The 24,780-nt window shown below is 42.4% G+C and overlaps 1 protein-coding gene across 1 annotated transcript in view; it reads right to left on the bottom strand.

Annotated features, from left to right (window-relative positions):
• Nucleotides 1-467: 467 nt before the first annotated feature.
• stx (stuxnet) overlaps nt 468-24,780 on the bottom strand; it is a 59,381-nt gene continuing 35,068 nt past the window's right edge. The window contains exons 3-5 of the mRNA XM_065229252.1: nt 14,383-15,963; nt 13,464-14,280; nt 468-2,100 (exon numbers count right to left, since the gene is read on the bottom strand). Coding sequence (XP_065085324.1) covers nt 13,465-14,280; nt 14,383-15,963 — 2,397 coding nt within the window. The 3' untranslated portion in view covers nt 468-2,100; nt 13,464. The remainder of the gene's footprint in view (nt 2,101-13,463; nt 14,281-14,382; nt 15,964-24,780) is intronic.

Here is a 24,780-nt window from a genome sequence, read left to right as displayed (position 1 = left end):
AAGTGAAGTATTCCCACTTCTCTCAATTTCTATATGGGGATTTTTATCACTTCTTACCAACGGAATAGCGCCATCTCTGTCGAAAATGGCCGGACGATATGATTAATTAGATGCTACAGATATTACAAAAAGGAATATAGTTATCGTTGGAAGATTCCATGCATGCTGTGACCACTACTGATGCTGGAGTACTGAAATCAGCTGGACTCTGTTCGACCGGTGATGAAGAAGTTGGGTTCGTCCCTTCGATCGAAGAGATGGAAATTTTGCATCCCTCAAGTAAGATGTTGCACCTGGATCTCTCAAAACTTCACCCTACTATATAAGTGTGCAGAGGAGTTGTGAGTTATATTCAGAGTTCTTATTATTCTAATCCAAATATTACTTGTTCGGCCTCGTTCTTCCCAACTATGTTAAAAATCGGGCAAAGTTCACGGCTTGTCATCTTCAAGAACATCCTCCGATCATTTCTGCTGTAGATTGCAATTTTTCTTTATTGTTTCCGTTCAAGAGTCTCTCTGCTTAGTACACAATTTTTACCTTCCGTTTATTGGATTATTCACTTAACCTTCACATAGTACGCTACTGTTGTGTAATATTTATGACATAATTAAATTTTGCTTGCTTGTTGTTTTTTTTTTGTTTGCTTGCCTATTCTCATTCCTTTTCATCAAGTGTTTTTTTTTATTTTCTTACATTTTTTTTTTCCATTTCTTAAATATGGTTCACTTTTGTCTTGTTGAAAGATCTCCCTTATCTCTTTACGCATTTAGCAAATTTTCTTCACATTTGAATTTGATTTTATCGTTTTTCACTAAACCGCATCTTACCGTGAGAACACAATCACTGTGTCCGTGTCTGTTGGCGCTGCAAGCTAATCCTACTTATCTCCTAAACTCCTCTTAATAATTGTAATAAGGCAAAACAAAAGTTCCTAACACAAACAATAACCACATACAGTCGCATTACATTTATTTTTTTTTTCTTCTTCTTACGATTGCTAAATTTTCACCTAAATGATTGTAAAACTCAATCTTCAAACAAGGATACCTTTCAGGTTGATTCTCGAAACGTTAGTCGTCCGACTTTTGGTTTTGCGACATTTGAACACAATTCAACGGTTTTAGATAGCAATTTTTTTTCCCATTTAAACTTAAAGTCGACCCAAACAAAAAAGAAAGAAAGAGGAAACACGTCAAACGAAACTTCGAAAGAAAAATAAAGGAACAGAGTCAGAGTAACGAAGCGCCCGGAGGAAGCGAAAACAGTTTTTTTTTTATATATTTAAAGATTTGATTAAATTTGTTACACTAAGCTGCTAATAGTACGAATTTGGGTGGGGAGGGGGGGGGAGGGATGGGCTGGTGAGGGGATGCTTGCATTTTGTTTTTCACTACAAATACTTTATCAATAGTAAGAAAGTGGGTTCTTTATTTTCTTTTAGAAGAAGCTTGATTCAATATATAAAGTTCAGTTCACTACTGAGTTATACTATTTTTATGGAGATAGTTTTGGAAACCAGAAGCCATTAGTGTATGTGTGGATGTGTTTTGTGTGTGTGTATTTATTTTTGTTTTTATTACAATTAGGTATAATTGGCTAAATATTTGTTTGCGTTAATTTGTTTTTTTTTTGTCCATGTTTTACAATTAGTATCAGAAATTTTATACTTCTTTCACATGTTTTTTTTTTTGTTAAATTGGAGATCATCTTGTTTTCTACCTTTCGTTCCGCAATTTTTTTTTTGCTGTTTAGATTCTTTTCATAGTTGAAGTATTTATAATTGCTTGATTATAATTATCATCGCATATGGTTTACCAAATTGTTCAAGTTGTTTGCTATAGATTTGTTTAATCCTTTTCCGCTAAGATATTTATTTATGCTGTTAGTACTTTGTTTACATCATATATTTTGTTTAGTCTTGACTATTCGTTTTTGTACAAAAAAAATTTCATCCGCTGCCAAATACATTTGTTTCGGTTTTCTGTTGCACGTCTCTGTCATTCAGTTTGATGCTTAACTTAAGTTACCGCTGTTTCGCGACGCACCGCTATTTTCCGGGTTCCAAAATGACCGTTGAATCAATGCTTTGTGGAAAGTCTGGAAGGAAATTTTTAAGAGATGTATGTATTAGCGACATTTGGCTCAGATACTGTTGTTCAAACGATGATGCCTATTTCGAGCAACAAAATTGCTTCGAGTCTATGGAAGTGTGAAAACAAAGTTTGGAAAATAACTTCTAAATAATTTCTTCGAAATGATCTCAAAACGTCCTTCGAACAAATCGTTGAAGTTCCAATAGAGCAGTTCCACACCCAACAAAATAAACTATTGACACAGAAAACAGACATAACACATTGAATATTTCTCACTGTAAAACATCGTCGCTTAAACATTACCGCCATCTGTTGAGTACACTGTGGTGGGCACTGCGCTGAACAGATGGCGGTAGTGTGTAAACGTCAAACGTAAGGGAATTGACTATGCGCGCCACAGATGGCGGTACTACCAACTACGATACTTTTAAATTGTCCGCTAAATCCTTGTTCGATGAACTACTTGCGTTATGTCTGTTTGTCTGTGCTATTGATATTCATAAGCTTGCCTTATGTTTGTTCAAACTTCCCCTGGAAGTTGTTCAAACTTCCCCTGGAAGTTGTTCAAACTTCCCCTGGAAGTTGTTCAAACTTCCCCTGGAAGTTGTTCAAACTTCCCCTGGAAGTTGTTCAAACTTCCCTTGGAAGTTGTTCAAACTTTCCCTTGGAGTCGTACAAATTTCCCCTGGAAGTTGTTCAAACTTTCTTTAGAAGTTGTTCAGAAGCTACCTCTGGAAGTTGTTTCAAACCTCCCCTGGAAGTTGTTCCACACTTCTCCTGAAAGTTGTTGTCCAAACTTCCTCAGGCAGATCTTCAAACTTCCCCTGGAAGTTGTCTAAATTTCCCCTGGAAGATTTCCGCAGGAAATTATTCAAACTTTCCCTAAAAGTTGTTCCAAATTCCCTACGAACTTGTTCAAACTTCCTCTGGAAGTTGTTTCAAACTTCCGCTGGAAGTTGTTCATACTTCCGCTCGATGTTTTTGAAACTTCCCCAAAAAGTTGTTCAAAATTCGCATGGAAGATGTTCAAACTTGCCCTGGAAGTTGTTAAAAATTCCCTCCAAATTTGTTCAATCTTCCTCTGGAAAATGTTTCAAACTTCCTCTGGAAGTTGTTCGAACGCCCTCTGGAAGTTGATCAAATTTCCTTTGGAAGTTCTTTCAAGCTTCCCTTGGAAGTTGTTTCAAACCTCCTCTGGAAGTTGTTTCAAACCTCCTCTGGAAGTTGTTTCAAACCTCCTGTGGCAGTTGTTCAAACTTGCTCTGGAAGTTGTTTCAAACATCCGCTGGAAGTTGTTCAAACTTCCCCTAGAGATTGATCAAAATTCCCCTCGAATTTGTTCAAAATTCCTCTAGAAGTTGTTCAAACTTCCTCTGGAAGTTGTTTCAAACTTCCTCTAGAACTTGTTAAAACTTCCCCCCAAATTTGTTCAAACTTCCTCTGGAAGTTGTTCAATCTTCCAGGGGAAGTTTCCAAAATTGCTCCCTGAAATTTGTTCAATCTGCCTGTGGAAGTTGTCCAAACTTCCTCAGGCAGATCTTAACTTCCCCTGGAAGTTGTCTAAACTTACCCTGGAAGTTGTCTAAACTTCCCCTGGAAGTTGTTTAAAATTCCCCTGGAAGATGTCCAAACTTTCCTTGGAAGCTGTTCAAACTTCCAATGGAAGCTGTTCAAACTTTCCCTGGAAGTTGATCAGACTTCCCCTGGAAGTTTTTTCAAACTTCCACTGGTTGTTTGAACTTCCCCTGGAAGATGTTCAAACTTGCCCTGGAAGTTGTTCAAAATTCCCCTCGAATTTGTTCAAACTTCCTCTGGAAGTTGTTAAAACTTCCCCTGGATGTTGTTTCGAACTTCCTCTGGAAATTGTTCAAATTTCCTCTGAAAGTTGTTCAAAATTCCTCCCGAATTTGTTCAAACTTGCGCTGAATGTTATTCAAAGTCCCCCTAAAAGTTGTTCAAAATTCCCTTCGAATTTGTTCAAACTTCCTCTGGAAGTTGTTCAAGTTTCCCCTGGAAGTTGTTTCAAACCTCCGCTGGAAGTTGTACAAACTTCCTCTGGAAGTTGTTTCAAACTTCCACTGTAAGTTGTTCAAACTTGCTCTGAAAGTTGTTTCAAACTTCCCGTAGAAGTTGTTCGAACTTCCCCTGGAAGATGTTCAAACTTGCCCTTGCAATTGTTCAAAATTTCCCTCGAATTTGTTCAAACTTCCTGTGGAATTTGTTTCAAACTTCCCCTGGATGTTGTTCAAACTTCCTCTGGAAGTTGTTCTAAATTCCCCACGAAGTTGTTCAAGCTTCCTCTGGAAGTTGTTAAAACTTCCCCTGGATGTTGTTTCGAACTTCCTCTGGAAATTGTTCAAATTTCCTCTGAAAGTTGTTCAAAATTCCTCCCGAATTTGTTCAAACTTGCGCTGAATGTTATTCAAAGTCCCCCTAAAAGTTGTTCAAAATTCCCTTCGAATTTGTTCAAACTTCCTCTGGAAGTTGTTCAAGTTTCCCCTGGAAGTTGTTTCAAACCTCCGCTGGAAGTTGTACAAACTTCCTCTGGAAGTTGTTTCAAACTTCCACTGTAAGTTGTTCAAACTTGCTCTGAAAGTTGTTTCAAACTTCCCGTAGAAGTTGTTCGAACTTCCCCTGGAAGATGTTCAAACTTGCCCTTGCAATTGTTCAAAATTTCCCTCGAATTTGTTCAAACTTCCTGTGGAATTTGTTTCAAACTTCCCCTGGATGTTGTTCAAACTTCCTCTGGAAGTTGTTCTAAATTCCCCACGAAGTTGTTCAAGCTTCCTCTGGAAGTTGTTAAAACTTCCCCTGGATGTTGTTTCGAACTTCCTCTGGAAATTGTTCAAATTTCCTCTGGAAGTTGTTCAAAATTCCTCCCGAATTTGTTCAAACTTGCGCTGAATGTTATTCAAAGTCCCCCTAAAAGTTGTTCAAAATTCCCTTCGAATTTGTTCAAACTTCCTCTGGAAGTTGTTCAAGTTTCCCCTGGAAGTTGTTTCAAACCTCCGCTGGAAGTTGTACAAACTTCATCTGGAAGTTGTTTCAAACTTGCTCTGAAAGTTGTTTCAAACTTCCCGTAGAAGTTGTTCGAACTTCCCCTGGAAGATGTTCAAACTTGCCCTTGCAATTGTTCAAAATTTCCCTCGAATTTGTTCAAACTTCCTGTGGAATTTGTTTCAAACTTCCCCTGGATGTTGTTCAAACTTCCTCTGGAAGTTGTTCTAAATTCCCCACGAAGTTGTTCAAGCTTCCTCTGGAAGTTGTTAAAACTTTCCCTGGATGTTGTTTCGAACTTCCTCTGGAAATTGTTCAAATTTCCTCTGGAAGTTGTTCAAAATTCCTCCCGAATTTGTTCAAACTTGCGCTGAATGTTATTCAAAGTCCCCCTAAAGTTGTTCAAAATTCCCTTCGAATTTGTTCAAACTTCCTCTGGAAGTTGTTCAAGTTTCCCCTGGAAGTTGTTTCAAACCTCCGCTGGAAGTTGTACAAACTTCATCTGGAAGTTGTTTCAAACTTCCACTGTAAGTTGTTCAAACTTGCTCTGAAAGTTGTTTCAAACTTCCCGTAGAAGTTGTTCGAACTTCCCCTGGAAGATGTTCAAACTTGCCCTAGCAATTGTTCAAAATTTCCCTCGAATTTGTTCAAACTTCCTGTGGAATTTGTTTCAAACTTCCCCTGGAAGTTGTTCAAACTTCCTCTGGAAGTTGTTCTAAATTCCCTACGAAGTTGTTCAAACTTCCTCTGGAAGTTGTTAAAACTTCCCCTCGAATTTGTTCAAACTTCCACTGGAAGTTGTTCAAACTTCCGCTGGAAGTTGTTCAAACGTCCCGTAGAAGTTGTTCAATCTTCCTCTGGAAGTTGTTCTTGTTGCCACAACCATGCCAGCAACGAATAAAGTTAATGATTTGAATTACTAGATTTGATACAGTGTAGCTTACAGCACACGACCCTATGTAACTGACAGTAAAAATAAAGTTTTAGTTCCTACTCGTTTCTTCTAGAGTCGGTGTATAATGAGTCACGCCAAGAGAAAAACAGTTGAACTCGCATCACGGTTTCCGAAGGATTCCCTTTCTTTTCACTTGGCAACAGAGGACTTCTACATCAACTTTAAATGACTTCTAGCGAGAACCAAAAATAACGGCTGTAGTGAATCATAATATCAGTGATTTTGTCAAATTATCTTATCAAAAATAGTAGAAATTCTCATTACTGATCAAAACCAAACGTATCCCATGACCATTTAATGCTCGCTGCGTGTTTATGATGATTTCTTCAATTTTATTTTATATTTCATTGCAATACCTTTCGTAGACCTTTCATAGCATCGTAATGTTTATTTACTTTGCACGATAGGTAGCCGATTTGACAGTTCAATAGAGACTTGGCTTCACTCTTGGCGTGACTCATTATACACCGACTCTAGTTTCTTCCAGACAACAGACGTTGTAGTATTACTCTCTCGCTGCGCATAATCCTCTGACAGGTTATGTGCCTGTGCGTGATAGAGAGTGGAAGAACAAAAGAAAATTCAACGCCATTTAGAGATTCCTTGTTTTTTTTTTCTTTCGCGAAAATTGTTCGATTTTTCGCAAAGTTTCGAAAGTTTTCGCGCGGAAATGGATGGCAATCGGTTCAACATCCAACAATTGAATGATTTCAATTATCCCACCTGGAAATTTAAGGTGGAATTGCTCCTCACTCGAGAGGATTTGTGGCGGTGCGTCGACCTCGGCGTCCAGAAGCAAGGGGAAACCGAGGACGCCTGGAACGCGTTGGACTCCAAGGCTCGGTCCATCATCGGCCTCCTGATCTCGGATAACCAACACGGGCTGATCCGTAAGGCCAAGACAGCGAAGGCAGTATGGGACGAGATAAAGAAGCACCACGAAACAGCAACCTTAACCTCAAAAGTTTCGCTTCTGAAGCAGATCTGCGATTAACGTTTCGCGGATGGTGAAAACATGGCGGAGCACCTCTTTGCCATGGAGGATTTGTTCGAGAGGCTGAAGAATGCGGGACAGGAATTGGAGACAAATCTTCAGGTCGCGATGGTCTTGAGAAGTCTGCCCTAGAGAGCCGGTCTGACACCGACCTCACCCTCGAACTCGTCAAACGGAAGCTGCTGGACGAGACCGTAAAGCATCAATGATCATCCGGAGATTTGGTGCTGAAAGTCGGAACTGTGCACGATCGGAGTTTTTTCAGTGAATTGAAAAGTTGTGACATTAAATCTGTAACGCTTGCCGACGGAAAATTTGCGAAAGTGGAAGGCCAGGGGTGTGGCACGATTGACTGTTGTGAGAAAAATGAACATAAGTGTCGCGCTTTACACACCCGGTCTTGCCATGAACTTGTTGTCGGTGCCGGCAATAGTGTAGAAGAACGCCGAAGTGATTTTTGATGCCCGTGGGTGCCGAATCTTGCGTGACGGGACGACGGTAGCCGCGGCAACGTTGAAGCGTGGGCTGTACCAGCTGAAGCAACCGGAGGAGGTCGTGTTGTCGGCGAGCAGCCACCACAACAAAGACTGCCAGCACGTCTGGCATAGACGGTTCGGGCACAGGGACCCGACCGCGATCATCCGGATGAAGAAGGAAGACTTGGTAAGCGGTTTGAAAGTATTTGAGTGCGGCATCGAAGAGCCATGTGATTGTTGCCTGAAAGGGAAGAGCTCCCGCGCTCCGTTTCCGAAGGAGTCATCATCAAGCACGAAAGCGACGATGGACCTGGTGCACACCGACGTGTGCGGCCCGGTCGAAGTGCCATCCGTCAGCGGGTACCGTTACTTTATAACTGTGATCGACGATCACTCCCGCTACTGTGTGCTGTACCTTCTGAAACACAAGTCAGAGGTGGCAGCCAAAATCCGGGAGCACGTGGCGCTAGCGCAGAACCGCTTCGGCCGCAAGCCGAAAATTATTCGCTCGGATCAAGGCGGAGAATGTACCGGAGAAACGCTACGTGATTTCTACAGAAAGGAGGGAATACAGCGGCAGTTTACGGCGGGCTACAGCCCGCAGCAAAACGGAGTAGCGGAACGTAGAACCGCTACCTCGTGGAGATGGTTCGATGCCTTTTGTTTGACTCCAATCTGCCACAGTGCTATTGGGCGGAGGCATTGAACACTTCCGCGTATCTCCAGAACATACTCCCGACGAAGGCCGTCAAGTCATCACCGTTTGAACTGTGGCACGGAACCAAACCGGACGTGGAGAACCTGAAAGTATTCGGGTGCAGCGCGTGGGTTCACGTTCCGAAAGAAAAGCGGAAGAAACTCACGACCACTGCGAAGGAGCTCGTCTTCGTCGGGTACTCACTAGAGCACAAAGCCTACAGGTTCCTGGACAAATCTACGCGGAAAGTGATAGTGAGCCGTGACGTCAGGTTCATCGAAAGTGCTACGGAAGTGCCTGCCGAGGTTGGTCATAAGAAGAAGAAGAAGCCAATCGTGAAGCCGGCCCCTGTCTGCAGCCAGGAGGAGATAATAGTGTTTGACTCGGTACTGAAGAAAATCGAGCCCGTTGCCGAATCCGTAGCGGAAGAAGATAAGGATGACGAGTTTGGTACTGCGGAGTCCGAAGCAGATTTTGATGGTTTCAGTGACGTCGATCCTGTGCGCGGTATTGAAGAAGCCAACGAACAGGAAGACCACGAACGCGAACCCAGAAGATCCGAACGGGCCAATAAAGGTATCCCGCCGGAACGGTTCGACGAGATGACCAGCGTGACGAAGCATTTTGTGAAGGAATCACGAACGTACGAGGAAGCGGTCCAACGCCCCGAAAAGGCTGTCTGGCAGACAGCGATGGAGGAGGAGATCGGCGCACTCGTCGAGAATCAGACCTGGGAACTGGTGCAACTGCCTCCTGGAAGAATAGCGATCGGCTGCAAGTGGACGTTCAAGGAGAAGGAGGACGAGACCGGTCAAGTTGTACGACACAAGGCAAGGCTGGTAGCGCAAGGGTTCACACAGCGCTACGGTACGGACTACGATGAGGTGTTCGCACCAGTAGTGAAGCAAACAACCCTCAGGACGCTACTAACGATCGCGAGTCGAGACGGCATGATGGCAAAACACCTGGACATCAAGTGCGCCTACCTTTATGCCGACCTCGAAGAAGTTATCTTTATGAAGCAGCCCCCAGGATTCCAATCGGACGGCAATTTGGTGTGCCACTTGAAGCGTTGCCTCTACGGCGAGGGTTTGGAATTCGAAAATCGACGGCATCTTCAAGCAGATGGGTTTCGAGCCCGGCAAGGCAGACTCGTGCCTTTACGTGAAAAAGAACAAGGACGGGAAAAGGTGCTTCATCGTGATTTACGTGGACGATATGGTCGTCTTCTGCCACTCGGAAAAGGAGTTCGAGCAAATTCGGACCGCCCTGGAGAAACATTTCAAGCTGTATTCTCTGGGAGATCTGCGTCAATTTCTCGGAATCCACATCGAAAAGGTCCACGGGCACTACACCATGAACCAAGGAAACTACATCGAGAAGCTGCTCGGAAGCTTCGGACATGGGGACGCTAAGATGTCGAAGATACCGCTTGACCCAGGCTATATAAAACGAACGGAGGAGACAGCCCTGCCAACGAACACGTCCTATCGTTCGCTGGTGGGCAGTTTGTTATATGTCGCGGTCAATACCAGGCCGGACATCAGCATCGGGACTTCGCTACTGTGCAGGAAGGTGTCAAATCCGTCAGATCGCGACTAGACAGAAGCTAAACGTACGCTGAGGTACCTCTAGGGGACCAAGAACTTCCGTCTGCACCTGGGTGGCGGAGCCGAAGGTCTCGAGTGCTTCGTCAATGCGGATTGGGCCGAAAATGAAGGCGATCGGAAGTCGAATTCCGGTCAGGTCATCAAGTTCGACGGTGGCGTAGTGAGCTGGGCCACGCGGAAGCAAAATTGCGTCGCCCTGTCGTCCACCGAGGCCGAGTTTGTGGCCCTATCGGAAGGCTGCCAGGAATTACTATGGATGAAGAAGATTCTCAAGGATCTTGCAGAAGACAGCTCGGACCCCATACTCGTGTGGGAGGACAATCAGTCCTGTATAAAAATGGTGGAGTCGGACCGCATGGAGCGCCGGTCCAAACACATCGATACAAAACACGAGTTCACGAAGGATCTACGCCAACGGGGAGTCATTGATCTCCGTTATCTACCAATGGATCAAATGGTTGCGGACATCATGACCAAGCCACTGGACAGGATCAAGCTGGAGCGGCACCGTAAGTCACTCGGTGTCATGTAAACTTCTATGCGTTGAGGAGAAGTGTTGGCACAACCATGCCAGCAACGAATGAAGTTAATGATTTGAATTACTAGATTTGATACAGTGTAGCTTACAGCACACGACCCCATGTAACTGACAGTAAGAATAAAGTTTTAGTTCCTTCTCGTTTCTTCCACACAACAGACGTTGTAGCATTACTCTCGCTGCGCATAATCCTCCGACAGTTCTTAATTCCCCACGAAGTTGTTCAAACTTCCTCTGGAAATTGTTCTAGATTCACCACGAAGTTGTTCGAACTTCATCTGGAAGTTTTTAAAACTTCCCCTGGATGTTGTTTCGAACTTCCTCTGTAAATTGTTCAAATTTCCTCCCGAATTTGTTCAAAATTCCTCCCGAATTTGTTCAAACTTGCGCTGAATGTTATTCAAAGTCCCCCTAAAGGTTGTTCAAAATTCCCCTCGAATTTGTTCAAATTTCATCTAGAAGTTGTTTAATCTTCCTGTGGAAATTGTTTCAAACTTGCTCTGGAAGTTGTTCGAACTCCCTCCGGAAGTTGTTCAAATTTCCTTTGGAAGTTGTTTCAAACCACCTCTGGAAGTTGTTTCAAACCTCCGCTGGAAGTTGTTTCAAACTTCCACTGAAAGTTGTTCAAACTTGCTTTGAATGTTGTTACAAACTTCCCGTAGAAGTTGTTCGAACTTCCCCTGGAAGATGTTCAAACTTGCCCTGGAAGTTATTCAAAATTCCCCTCGAATTTGTTCAATCTTCCTCTGGAAGTTCTTCAAACTTCCTCTGGAAGTTGTTCAATCTTCCTCTGAAAATTGTTTCAAACTAGCTCCGGAAGTTGTTCAAACTTCCTCCGGGAGTTGTTTCAAGCTTCCACTGGAAGTTGTTTCAAACTTGCTCTGAAAGTTATTTCAAACTTTCCCTGGAAGCTGTTCAAACTTCTGAAAGTTGTCCAAACAGTCTCTGGAAGTTTTTAAAACTTCTTCTAGAAGCTGTTCAAACTTCCTCCGGGAGTTGTTTCAAGCTTCCACTGGAAGTTGTTTCAAACTTGCTCTGAATGTTATTTCAAACTTTCCCTGCAAGCTGGTCAAACTTCTGAAAGTTGTCCAAACAGTCTCTGGAAGTTTTTAAAACTTCTTCTAGAAGCTGTTCAAACTTCCTCCGGGAGTTGTTTCAAGCTTCCACTGGAAGTTGTTTCAAACTTGCTCTGAAAGTTATTTCAAACTTTCCCTGGAAGCTGTTCAAACTTCTGAAAGTTTTCCAAACAGTCTCTGGAAGTTTTTAAAACTTCTTCTAGAAGCTGTTCAAACTTCCTCCGGGAGTTGTTTCAAGCTTCCACTGGAAGTTGTTTCAAACTTGCTCTGAAAGTTATTTCAAACTTTCCCTGCAAGCTGTTCAAACTTCTGAAAGTTGACCAAACAGTCTCTGGAAGTTTTTAAAACTTCTTCTAGAAGCTGTTCAAACTTCCTCCGGGAGTTGTTTCAAGCTTCCACTGGAAGTTGTTTCAAACTTGCTCTGAAAGTTATTTCAAACTTTCCCTGCAAGCTGTTCAAACTTCTGAAAGTTGACCAAACAGTCTCTGGAAGTTTTTAAAACTTCTTCTAGAAGCTGTTCAAACTTCCCCTGGAAGTTGTTTCAAACTTCTCCTGGAAGTTGTTCTAAATTCCCCACAAAGTTGTTCAAATTTCCTCTGGAAGTTGTTTCAAACTTCCACTAGAAATTGTTTCAACCGTCCTTTGGAAATTTTTCAAACTTCCTTTTGCAGTTGTTCGAAACTTCTGCTGAAAGTTGTTCCAAACTTTCTCTGGAAGTTGTTCAGATACTTCCTTTGAAAGTTGTTTCTGTTAATTGTCTAGCTTCTTTTATAAGTCGGCTATTCCAGCCGTGGTCGGTTGGACTTTTCTGAGACATAAAAATATCTGGTAACGTCTTCTTTCGGAAGGGAAGTAAAGCCCATGTGTGTTGAATGGGTGCGATATCCTACTCAGGTGTGGAAGCTGCCATCCTGCTCATTCGATTGCCGTCAATGGATTTCAATCGATGTCCGTTGGTGATCGGCACTAGACACTAGATTGCGGAACAGAGACCGGCGTTAAATAAAGGAAAAAAAGAGGAAGAATAAGTCGTCTAAAGGTGTTCACACGGCGAATGAGAATGACCCAAATTTGAGTTTAGTTCACTCATAATCGCCAAAAGTGCAGGAACTCAGCTATGAGTAAAATTTGTCTCATGTTTTACCAGGTTTTTCAAAGAAAAATTCCCGAATTTGAGAAAAGTAAAGATTGAATTCACTCAGTCTATTGGTACTACTCCGAGACTGAATAAAATTTTCATCAATTTCCGCATTTTCCGGCAGATTTTTTAGGTTTTCCACAGGAAACCACGAGACAAATTTACTCATCGCTGAGTTCCTGCACTTTTGGCGATTATGAGTGAACTAAACTCAAATTTGGGTCGTTCTCATTCGGCGTGCAAGCTTCCTCTGGAAGTTCTCAAAACTTCTCCTAAAAATCCTGAACATTCTCCAAACATCGTCTGCAAGTTCTTCTTGCTATTCATGAACTCATCTTTTCCATAGTTTCCTTGAACGAATATTGGAAGACTTATAGCAAATTCGTTTATTATTCAGTTCCAACCTGGATCGGGTATCAATATTGGGTCTGCTTGTTTTCTGACAAACGTTTGTTTCTAAAACCTAGCTCAGGTTTGAGGTTCGCACTGACAAAAAGTTCGATTTCGCACTGCTGGTTTCAACCCCGATAATAAACGAATTCGCTATTAGCTTCAAACTTCTTCACTTTCCGTTTAATTTTATCCAACTACTCCAAGAGACAGCTCAAATTGCTTACCATTGGATAGTATTCTCTTATAAGAAATTCCTTACAACTTCTTATAATTTTCCTTAACGATTTCAAAGCTTCGAATGTTCACCACAAGATGGCCAGATTCGCGTAAAAGCAAGTCACAATGACTCTCCAATCCAATAAGAAAGTTCATCATCAATCAATCCACTGAGAGCGGCACAGATTTCATGGTCTCTCTCTCTCTCTGTGAGTGCCCATGTCTCGCTCTCTCCCCATGTTTCTCGCATGTCCCACACATTCAAATACCGACTCACCTTATGCAACAGTATCAACCTCTTCCACGATCTGGTGACTTTGAGCCGCCTCCGAAGACGTTGCAGCCGCCGTCGCCGCTGCCGTAGCCGCCGCTGTAGTAGTGGTGGTGGCCGTAGCGGTGGCAGTGGCCGAATTTGCTCCGTTGCTACTGCTGCTGATGCTGCCATTGTTGTTGTTGTTGTTGTTGTTGCTTTCTGATGCTGCTCCGTCACTGTTGCTCGCCATAATGGCCGGAGTTGTTTCCATTGTCTCTACCACTCCATCAGCCACCGACGGAGTTGCTAAGGTGGCGATGGTGGCGGGGTGACGGGAAGTGGTGAGTGCCACCTCCGCTGCCTTCACCGCCGTCGTTCCACGGAGTCCGACGACGGTCGATGATGATGCTAGTGGGGAGGCCACGGCGGTGGTACTGTACGGCGCACACTTTTGCTTACGTGCTTCGCGGCGTTCCTTCTTCTGCTGCATAATCAGGCGGAGATTGTCTAGCTTGGATTTGGTTTTGGAGTTTTCCAACTCGGCTGCACTAATTGCGGCGGCACAGCGTTGGCAATGTTGTGGTTGGGCGCTTGTCGATGAAGAAGCGGTGGGCGTCAGTGGGTGGCCACATTTGCACAGCACTTTCAGGGCGGCTTTCGGATGGTGATGGCAGCGGGCAAAGGTGGAGGCCGTGGCGCCACTGTTGCTACTACCGGGGGTTGGCGGTTCTGCGGGTTTGCAGCCACTGCAGCTGCTGTTGCTGCTAGTTGAGCCGATGCTAGCGATGGTGTTGGTCGTTCCGTTGCTGGGATACTTTTTGGTCTGTATCGACGCCGGTACCTGGATGGGCGGGGGGAGAGAGAGAGAGAGAGTGATAGAATCGTCATGCGTGTCAGGGTTTTGGATCCAGATGAATATTTTATGTGATTTGTCTTTACTTACACATCGTGACACCAAGCGTGGACTGAGCGCCGCCACCGGAGTTGTTAGGGTTGTGGGCGCCATCAGGGCAGCTGCTTGCAGATTGCTTCCACTGCTGGCACTACTACTGCTGTTGCTAGAAGCGCCTCCATTGGATGCATTCGCTCCAGCTGTCACCTGGTTCGTGGCTACTGCGGTCGCGGAACTTGCCGATTGCGAGGGCTCGAAATAGATCTTGGTCCCGGTTCGAGCGCACTGCGGCGCAGCGCTCAACAGGTCGTTCAGGATGTGGATGATGGTGGAGATGTCTCTCTTAGGGCGACCGAACTTGTCCTGCAAGGCCGGATTTAACGTGCCCGAGAAGGTTCCCGAGTAAATTCCCTTTCCGTGGTGCTTCATGGATTCGATGACGGCCCCGGAGCTCACGTTGCGAGCTTGTTCTTGCGCGGCGGCTTCGCTGACCTTGTTGGTAAACACCCGCTTGGACAGTTTCCGCAGGGTTTGCGTAAGGTTACGGGAGGCTTCCGCCAGGGCGGGGTTCTCTATGCTCGAGGCGTCACCGTTGAGGGCTCGAGGTGCGTTGCTTGGACCGGGCTGGGGTTGAGATTGATGACTGTGGTGTTGGTGGTGGTGCGGGTGATAATGTTGATGTTGGTGCGAATGGTGCACTAGGGTCTGATCCGGGCGTTGCGGGGAGTTTGGGGCAGACGACGAAGCCACGGGTTGAACGGTTTCAAGATCCGTTTTCGCTAGGGTGGTACTATCGAAGCTGTAGTGCTTCCGAAGAGTTTGGACCTTCGTTTTATGACGTGCGATGGGGTTGTGAGCCGTGCGGTGTAAACTGGCCGTCGATGTAGACGGCTGGGGCTCAGGAACGCGCGATAGGCAGTTTGGATCGCAGGAATTGTTATCGTTGCTGTCCAGTCTTTTGCATAGACACGAGGTGAGGTTGGCGCTGATGGGATCCGTTAGGGTCGAGGGGAGATCCGTCGGCAGGATGTTGTTGTTGCTGCTGCTGCACGGAGGAGGAATGTTGCTGGGATTGATTGAGCTAGACACTAGATTGGATAGGGATTTGATCGGGGATTCCGAGGCCAACGGCCTCGCTTCCGGTTCAGTCTCCATTGGTTCCGGTGCGCTGGGACGCACAATTGCCATTGTCGGGTTCTCACTTTCGGCAAGGTTTTTCACTATACTATGGATATTCTCTAGTTCCTGCTTGGTGAAGGTCTGTGACTCGGTCACGTGTTCAACGATGGTTCTACTACCCGACGCACTTCCACCGTCAGTTGTCGCTACGCGCCTCAATCCTATCGGGATGGTCGTCCTACTGCGAGAGGACGAAGCTTGCATTAGGCTAGTGCTAGCTCCAGTCGAGCTGCCACCTGCTGCTCCCGTCAGACTACGGGACTTGTGTGTCTTGGATCTACTTCCACTCTGGGACGACGGATTCAGGGTGCTCAGCTGCAGCTGAATCAGCATCATGTGGTCCCCCAGACGGACACTCAGATTCAGCGGAGACTTGCCACTGAGGAAGTCGTTCACCTGATTGTCATTCAGCGACTCCAGCGCCTGCATTACTGTATTCTCCGCTCGTTGTGCCTGAAATCAAACGATAAATAAACACCAAATTAGTACACCAACAGATACACTTTTCGCTCACCAACCGTTAGTAACCCCACTTTTCCCCCCTGCTGAAAACGAAACAGTTTATGGTTTGATTGTCAAAAAAACGAAAAGAAAAAAAAACCCGACATCCCATCCGTTATCACACGGTACGCATCTTTGAACTACTTCCATTTCTCATCGCTGGCTGGTTGTGGGCCGCTTCGTCAAAACACCGTACATCCCAGACCTATTCCACTGCCGTCTACTTCTCCGAGGTGCGAGACGCTCAGCGGATGGTTATTAGGCATTCCGTTACGACGTGGGGCGGAGCGGCAGGGGCGAGCAGGCCAAGAGTGCGCTGCGCACAAATCGGGATCATCGAGCAATGGACTGCCTGGACCACCGCGCGCTCTTTATACACTTTTTGCATTTTATGGTAAATTGTGTTTAAAGAATTCCGCTTATCGTCGGGGTGATTGCAAAATGCGCGGGATTTGTTTTTGCTACATTTACAGCACTTAACAGGTGCAAAAGAGCGAAGCAGAAGAGTGGAAGACGATTGTGCGAAAAGTTGCTATTAGATCATGAGGAGCGATATAAGTCTATTACCTTGCCCCTTCCCCCTCTTACTCTCTCTCGCTTCTTTCGATGTTTATCCGGTGGATCGGTTAGGCAGTAAAATGGGGAAAGTACTTTTGGCGGTACCTTTTCTTCTATTTGAGTAGGTCAAATGAAATTGCAAACATTCTTCATGCTATGGAGACATTGGAATCATGACTTGTGGGGGAAAGTATGGTTCTTTAATTTTTGTAATTAAGGTTAAGTTATCATCACAGACAAACAGACGTAACTCTCGCAAGTTGTTCATTGAACAAGCATTTAACGATCAATTTAAAAATATCGTAGTTGGTAGTACCGCCACCTGTGGCGCGCATAGTCAATTACCTCGTGTTTGACGTTTACACACTACTGCCATCTGTTCAGCGTACTACCCACCACAGCGCACTCAACAGATGGCGGTAATGTTTTAGTGACGATGTTTTACAGTGATGAATATTCCATGCGTTATGTCTGTTTATCTGTGGTTAAGTTATCATCACAGACAAACAGACGTAACACATTGAATAATTTTCACGATAACCCATTATCGCTAAAACACTCTACCGCCATCTGTTGAGCATACTGTGCTGGGCAGTACGCTGAACAGATGGCGGTAGTGTATCTAAACTATACGCGCCACAGGTGGTGAAAAACATTTAAATTGACCGTTAAATGCGTGTTCGATGAACAACTTGCGAGTGTTATGTCTGTTTGTCTGTGTTATCGAGGCCGTAAATAGCGACTCATCGAAGAAAACAAAATTCCCTGATTTGACATGCCACAGGAGCATTCCGTTTGTCCACAATTCGAATTGTCAGACGAGTGATTCGAACTTTCAAACGAGCGATCAGATCTGTCTAACGAGGTGAGACGCAAACCAAGGGTTCGTGTCCTTGCTCATGGTATGACGCGCTCGGATGAGTAGATGTCGGTAGCGTTTAACGTATTTTAAATATGGAGTCTTGGGCACGAATTTGAAAGTAGCTTGTATGAGCTGTCACGTCGGTTCGTCGGTGATACCACCCCATCAGCTGTAACATTCCTCAGTGCTTTATGGACATTTTTTCATGAAATACCACACGGACCTCTAACCCATGAAGAGTGGTCCAGTAGAAATTCAAAATAAATAAAGCGTTCGACACATTTTATAGAATGCAAAAAAGACAGAAATCTCGTGTTGCCAAAACCGGAAAGGATCCGTTTTATACCCTAGGGGCATACATTCATCGAAAATGTTCGTTACTCTCCCGGAATTTTGGAAATTTTCGCGGTTTAGGTATTTTAATTAAGCATAATTAACCATGAATGCGATTAAGCTGAAGGATAAATTGGTTATTTCCAAGACAACAGCACCTTTGCTGGATCTTAAATTTGTTTCTGTAACGGGTTGAAGTCTTCAAAATTTGTCTCTAAAAACTTATATTCAGGCTTATATTCTTCTAAATCTGAAATTCTCTCTGGAAATCCCTTGATTTGTTTTACAATAGACTAGATACTCTCGGTAGAATTTCCATGCAATCCACCTCAGATTCTCGACCGACAAGTGTAAAGGGCCACCTAGGTTTTGCGAACAAAATTTGTAATCCCCCTTTCCTGCTAACACCAGAGGAAATCCTCCCATCGAGAATTGTATTCAATTTTGCTCAGAATTATCTTGAAGTTCTCCTTTAAGTTCGCCTGGAAATTGCATGGAATTGTCATTAACATTCTCTAAAAATTCCATTCGAAATACGCTTGGAATTATACTCCGACTTTCCTTATAGATCTTCCAAAATTCCTAAGCGACGCGGAAGAATCCTGGAATCCTCTTCACTCTTGGGAGTTCTAGTAAAAACTCTCTTAGAGGTTTTCCTAAAGCTCCCTAGAAAATATTCTCTGAAATACCTTGGTGTTATCTCTAGAATTGATTCTAAAATCTGCTCAAATTTGTTTTGGAAAAATTCAAAAATTCCCGGATTTTCCCGGTGATTTCAAATTCCCAGCTTTATCCCGGTTCCCTGGTCATTCAGCATTTCACATATGAAACACTTGTTTTTAATCCCATTATATTTGTTTTGCCTTGACCACATTTTGATACCCAGCTCCGCAAGAAAATTATTCCGGATAATACGCTTAACCAAAAGCTAATTCGCGGGTGGATTCCTCCGGTGGGAAATCGTGAAAAACAGCGCTTTCACCTCCAACATTCTGTAAGTTAATTCCATTTAAATTGCAATAGCAGCAACATTACAATACTAAAACTTGACTGATAGGCTAATTTGACGAGCTAACCAGGTTCACGATGAAGACCAAAAATACTTAATACAGCCACAAAGCAAAGCAAAGCTTGTGTACGTATATTTGAATCATTATTCAATAATAAAAGTGTTGCACCAAGCTATAAAAAAATCCTCTCAAGCAAGACCATTATCCTGAATTCTCATTTAGTCAGTTCTCTGAGCTAATCAAGCTGTTAAGAACACAATATGGAACAAGACCTAGAAGTATTCAGAAAAAAACTGGGTTTACACATGGCAAGTCAATTGATTAACTCAGTTGAATTCAACTGACTTGATCAACTCACTCGAATTTCAAAAAGTTGAAACAGTCTTAACTTTTCAAGTCAATTGAATTCAACTGACTTGATCAATGACTTGCCTTATCTAAGCCCAGCTTAACTCTTAATCATTCTTGCATTAACTCAAAGGCGCTCAAGGGATTTTTGTTGGATACAGCTCCCATAAGTCTCTACGAAAATTAATTTTTATTTGGGTTCAACTTTGGAATGTCACAACACCCAGTGGGAGCTGAATTTATAATAGGCTCAAAATCATCGAAAAACTTTCTTATTTGAGTAAGCTCAACTTGCAAAAATGCAACATCAAACATTGAACAACCACAAGTTCGCAACTCTATTTGAAATTTGGAATGAAAGACCATCCTTAAACTACAACCAGTAATTAAGCTGTTTAAAACTGATATTCCCTGATTTTCCTGGTTTTTCCATGTAGTCGACACCCTGTACTAGGAGCTAAGAATGTAGCTTAATCTGTGTACGTTAAAGATAGTGTGAGAGATTCGACCCAACGATATAGTTCAGTCCAATCAGTTACATTTGAGTAAATTGCATACTCTAAAATTTACGCATGAGCATGATTAACCGCCCACGGTTGCTACTCTGTACTTTCCAGTTCAGCTGTAATTACACAGAGAACCAATAGACGATGCTTGGTACTAGCAATCATCCTCAATGTGTAAAAACTGGTGATCTCAAACAAGGCAATACCAGCGCCGGCCGCGCCCAAACACAGGTCGAGAAAGAAATGGGTAGGAATGTGTTGACGTGACTCTCGCTTTGATGGAAGCCGAGAACACATCCGCACTTCCACGAGGAATCACTGAGATGTTGGATAAGAGAGTTGGTTTTGCTGCAGGGTTCGTGTTGATAAACGATAAGCTGCTCAGTAAGCAAAAACGTTTGACACTAGGCCAACGAGCTCCGTTTTAATCATCGGGTTACTGTTATTTACATGTATCCATATTAACAAATATCTAGAGGCCCAATAGAGGCCCAACACAGAATGAGTGATTCTGATGGGATAGTACCTGTATTCCTAAAGAATCTTTCAGAAGAACTCTGCCTTCCTTTAGAACCATCTTAACATGTCTTTGAAATATTCAATATTTCCTGAAATTTGGAATGCCTCTTTTTTTGGTGCCTTTTTTTTCAAATCTGGCACGAAATCTGACATCCGAAATTACCGTGGAATTGCCATTATGTCTTGTATTCTAAAACTTTTTGAATCTATCATACACGACAAAATTTATCAACAAGTAAAAAACCAAATAACAAGTCAACGCATGGTTTCTTCAAGGGCCGCTCCACTGCTTCTAATCTTCTGGAGTTTGTCTCTTTTACACTGAATGTCCTGGATAATGGCAACCACGTAGAAGCTCTTTACACTGACTTCAGTAAATCATTTGACAGAATCGACATACCATTATTACTTTTCAAAGCTGCGGACCTTTGAACTGGCTCCAGTCCTACTTAACAAACTGTAAGCAAATTGTACGCTTTCAAAATAAACTGGGGTTTTCCCAGGGATCTCGTTTGGGTCTACTTATGAACATTAAAGTACTTGTGTATGCAGACGACATGAAGTTCTTCATAGAAATAAGAAATGCCTCCGACGCAGAAATATTCGAGAATGAAATAAATCAATTCTACACCTGGTGTAGCAAAAATCTACTCCAACCCAACGCCAAAAAAAATGTAACGCAATAACATTTAGTAGAAAAATTGGAACCCCTCGCATAAACATATATTTAGGAAACGAAATAGTAGACAAATGCAAAATTGTAAAGGACTAAAGTAAAGGCGTAATACTGGACACCAAAATCACATATTCAGAACATTATAAACACTATCATAAGCTAATCAAATAGCATGCTAGACTTCAGTTCAGAGGTTCAGTTACAGTTTTCAGGACCTGCATTTCCTCTACCGTCCTACGAAGCACGCTGCATGCTCATCAATCTACAAACACTAAAGGAACGGCGTGAATATGCAATGCTTTTCTTTATCAATGACATTATTTCGCATCGTATAGAATCTGCAGCAATACTCTCTCAACTAACCACTAACCGCGTAAATTCCGAAATCCACATAAAAAAACGCGTAAAAAAACCTTGTAAAAACCGCGTAAAAACCAACTACAGTGTATACAATTCTCGCGTAACATTTCAAAATGGCCTATCCTCGTTGATCGATCTAATCGACTTTCTCTTTGGTTTACCATGGCTACATAAACAAATTCTCTCCGAACTTTTCAAAAGGTCCTATCTAACATTTCACTCTTTTCGAGAAAAACGAGGTTGAAGATTGACAAAATCTTTTTTGATACTATTTTAAACCAAATCAACTTTTGACATTTTTAAGACCTTCAATAGTAAAATGCGATAGTAAAATTGAAATTGAAATTATAATCTACCCGTTTCATACATTTTTTTCTATGAAAACGTGAAAAATGTTACATAGGACATTTTGCTCTTGTCAGGTGTACATTGGACACGTTATATAGGACGTTTTGTTATAATCACAGTTACATAGGTCTATATGTTTTCAACATTATTTGTTTGTTTGTTTTAAGCATTATGAGTACATAATTTAAGTTATACGAGTTAAACGAACAATATGAGTATTGGACAATGCATCAACTTTTTTTAACGGTATATCGCAACACTGCCCACAGATTGTTTTGGTCGATCGTTGGTGGTCGCGTGAGCCGCTTTTTATTTGATAACAGTGTTATTTTAGGGGCTGTTCATTAACTGCGTAGACAGCTTTTCGGTATTCTTGACCCCCCCCTCCTCATGCGTAGACAATTGTCCATATAAAATTTTTAAAATTTGAATTGTTCGCGGATAATTGCGGAAATTCCGATCTACACAATCACATTGTTTTGGTTTGTTTGAACATTTTAGACGTTTTACTGGTATAAACACAAAGGACCGAAGTACAGATCTGCATTTTTTTGGTTTTTCTGATATTTCAGACGTTTGTCTTGATGAACATAGTTAAACGTCTTATGTAACAGTGAAACATCGTTAATGCAAATTTGGACTTCAGACGTTTTGTTAATTTAGAATGTTCTCAATTCAATTGACATTAATCTGAATGTGTGTGTGTGCATAATGTTCTTAGGTACAAATGTTACAATGTGCATTTATAAACTCGATTTGTTTACATTTGTTACTTAGGACCTGTTGAAAAGTTAGGCGAGAATTTATCGCTAAGCTCGCTGCACATTTTGACAGAATATGATGTTAGCTTGCGCCTGAAACAACACACTCAATGGAAAATTCATTTACAGTTGGGTTATTCACCAAAGAGAATTTGATGAAGAGAATCGATTAACAATGATAGGCCGTTTTTTTGTGTTGTGCGAGAAATGATACGACAATGGAGTATGGAAGAAACCCAGAAAAATGATCCCGAAGAGACATGTCGATCCGATGTCGGATCAATGTAATGTCAATTTATGATCGACGTCGGCCAAATGTCGGGTTGATGTCAGGTCAATTCTGTGTTTATGTCGGGTCAATGTCGCGCCACCATCGGGTTGGGGTTTGGTAGAATTCAGGTTGGTGTCGGGTAGGCTTATATTTTTCGCCGGAATGTCTGATCTGCTCAAGAACGCGCGTTTTAAAAAAAAAATATCGGATGAAAATTTTGAACGTGATAGCAACCGAACAAGCTTCGGCGTCATCCTGGTAGTGTAGTAGCAGTCTCATGACATACGAACAAAATTTCAAAGCCAGCAGCAACAAATCGTCATAGTCGAACGAACAAAATCAGTGGCGTCCCGTAACCTCACTTTTTACCTGTGCACCAACTTTCAAAACCAGATTTAATGCTATATTCATACTCGAATCGGTTGAAAAATACACTTAATCTTCTAGTTTACTCGATATCTATCCATTGCAAGCAATATTCTGACAATTGTTTATGTTTTGAGAGTTGGTGCATAGGTAGATTGAGGTTAAGGAAACGCCACTGAACAAAATACATGAATAAGAACGAGCTGTCGTGTACTGCACAAGACTGGCGTCTATGTCGTATGACAGCCTCACTGTGGGCTGTCGCTTATAGCTCAATCTCAAGGCTGTCGTAGGAAAAAGAAAGCGTCAGCCGTTGAAATTAGCAATGGGCGATCCTGGATCGAAACTCAAAAGATCGATTCTTTTGGTTTGATTAATCGATTTTTTGAATCGCACGTCAAAAATCGACTGGATCGATACTTTTCATTCGATTTTTGTTTCGATCCAAAAAACAATCTTTCAGAGCATTTGCAATTAAATATTGATTTTTTTTTGTCTTCACCTATGCACATCACTTGCCGTGGATTGTGCAAACATTAAAGAAAATTGTGTAGAAAAATTCATGGGATGTGGGACGGGGGGTAGGGGGGGGGGGGGGTGGTTCACTCATATCAATAGAAGTAAAGTTTCAAACAGAAATAACTTCGGAGTTTCTTATCTTATCGATTTGGTATGTTCAGGATGAATTATTCAAAAAAAAAAAAACTGTTCGATCTCATAAGCGTTGTTAGAGAGTGGGGGGGGAGTGTGTAAGGGCGTACTATATGCAGTTTTTAAAACGAAAATTGTTGTAGTGTAAATATTTAATATTCACTTGTCCGTTCATTTGTTAGTGAGGAGATGTTGTTTGAATTATTAACAGCTATAAAATTTTAAATTTATTTTCATAGCTTTTATTTGAAATATTAAACTACCATTCGGGCCACCCGAGTATTGAAAACATAGAATTAAACACCAGAAAGTAAAAAAAACAGAACCAAAAACAAGAGAAAACGAAAACTGTCTTCATCAGTTTCGTCTCAGGCACAGGTACAGTCGGATGTCGCTTGTTGGGCTAACTTTATTTATTTATTTATTTGTCGTCAATCAGTGTAGACCGTTTTACAATTGTTGTCTTAAGGGGGTATTCCCGATCTTTTTTTTCAAAAAATCAATTTTTTTTTTTCACGTTTTTTTGTACTTTAGACTATATACTTTCATCCCCCCAAGCCGTTTTCCCATCAGCGAATTCGGTGTCCAGGCATAGCTGACTAATGGTAAGAACCCCCAAATGGTTTTAACTAAAGTCAAAACTTTAAACGCGTTTTTCTCGAAACCACATTTTTTTTATCGGGCGAAGATTTTTCTCAGAAACTATAAGAGATATTGACTTGAATCTTTGCGCATTTTGTTCCTTATTAAATTCTTTGGAGCTTCTCGCACTTTCAGCCAAAAATATTAACATTTAACATTGTTTGAAGCACCTTAAAGCTGCAAAAAAGCGGGCTAAAAATCGCCTGTTTTTTCATATGGCCGCCATTTTGTTAATTTGCAAGATTTTTTGCTGCCAACGGGAGAAGCTCCAGAGAATCTTATGCAGATTATAATTTCATCACGAAATCTGTTTCAGATGAAGCCGTTCCAGAGAAAAGTCTTCGCCCGTCCAGGCGTTTGCGGCGAACAGGGGTCTGTTTGCCGCCATTTTGTGACGTCAATAATGTCTTTTTTTATGTCGAAAAAAATTTATTTGTAAACTTTAATGTTCAATAAACAAGAATCCCAAAGAGTTAGGCGCATTACTATTCATTTTCCTTGAAAAAAAATTAATTGAAAAACAGGCCGAAAAAAGGCAAAAGATTGGGAATACCCCCT

Source organism: Ochlerotatus camptorhynchus, unplaced genomic scaffold, assembly GCF_037179485.1.
Source record: "Ochlerotatus camptorhynchus isolate MF236.1 unplaced genomic scaffold, CSIRO-AGI_Acam_v1.1 ptg000312l, whole genome shotgun sequence".
In the NCBI taxonomy this organism is placed as follows: Eukaryota; Metazoa; Arthropoda; class Insecta; order Diptera; family Culicidae; genus Ochlerotatus; species Ochlerotatus camptorhynchus.
Note: the sequence above shows the minus strand (reverse complement) of the source record. Positions and strands in the feature narration are given on the sequence as shown.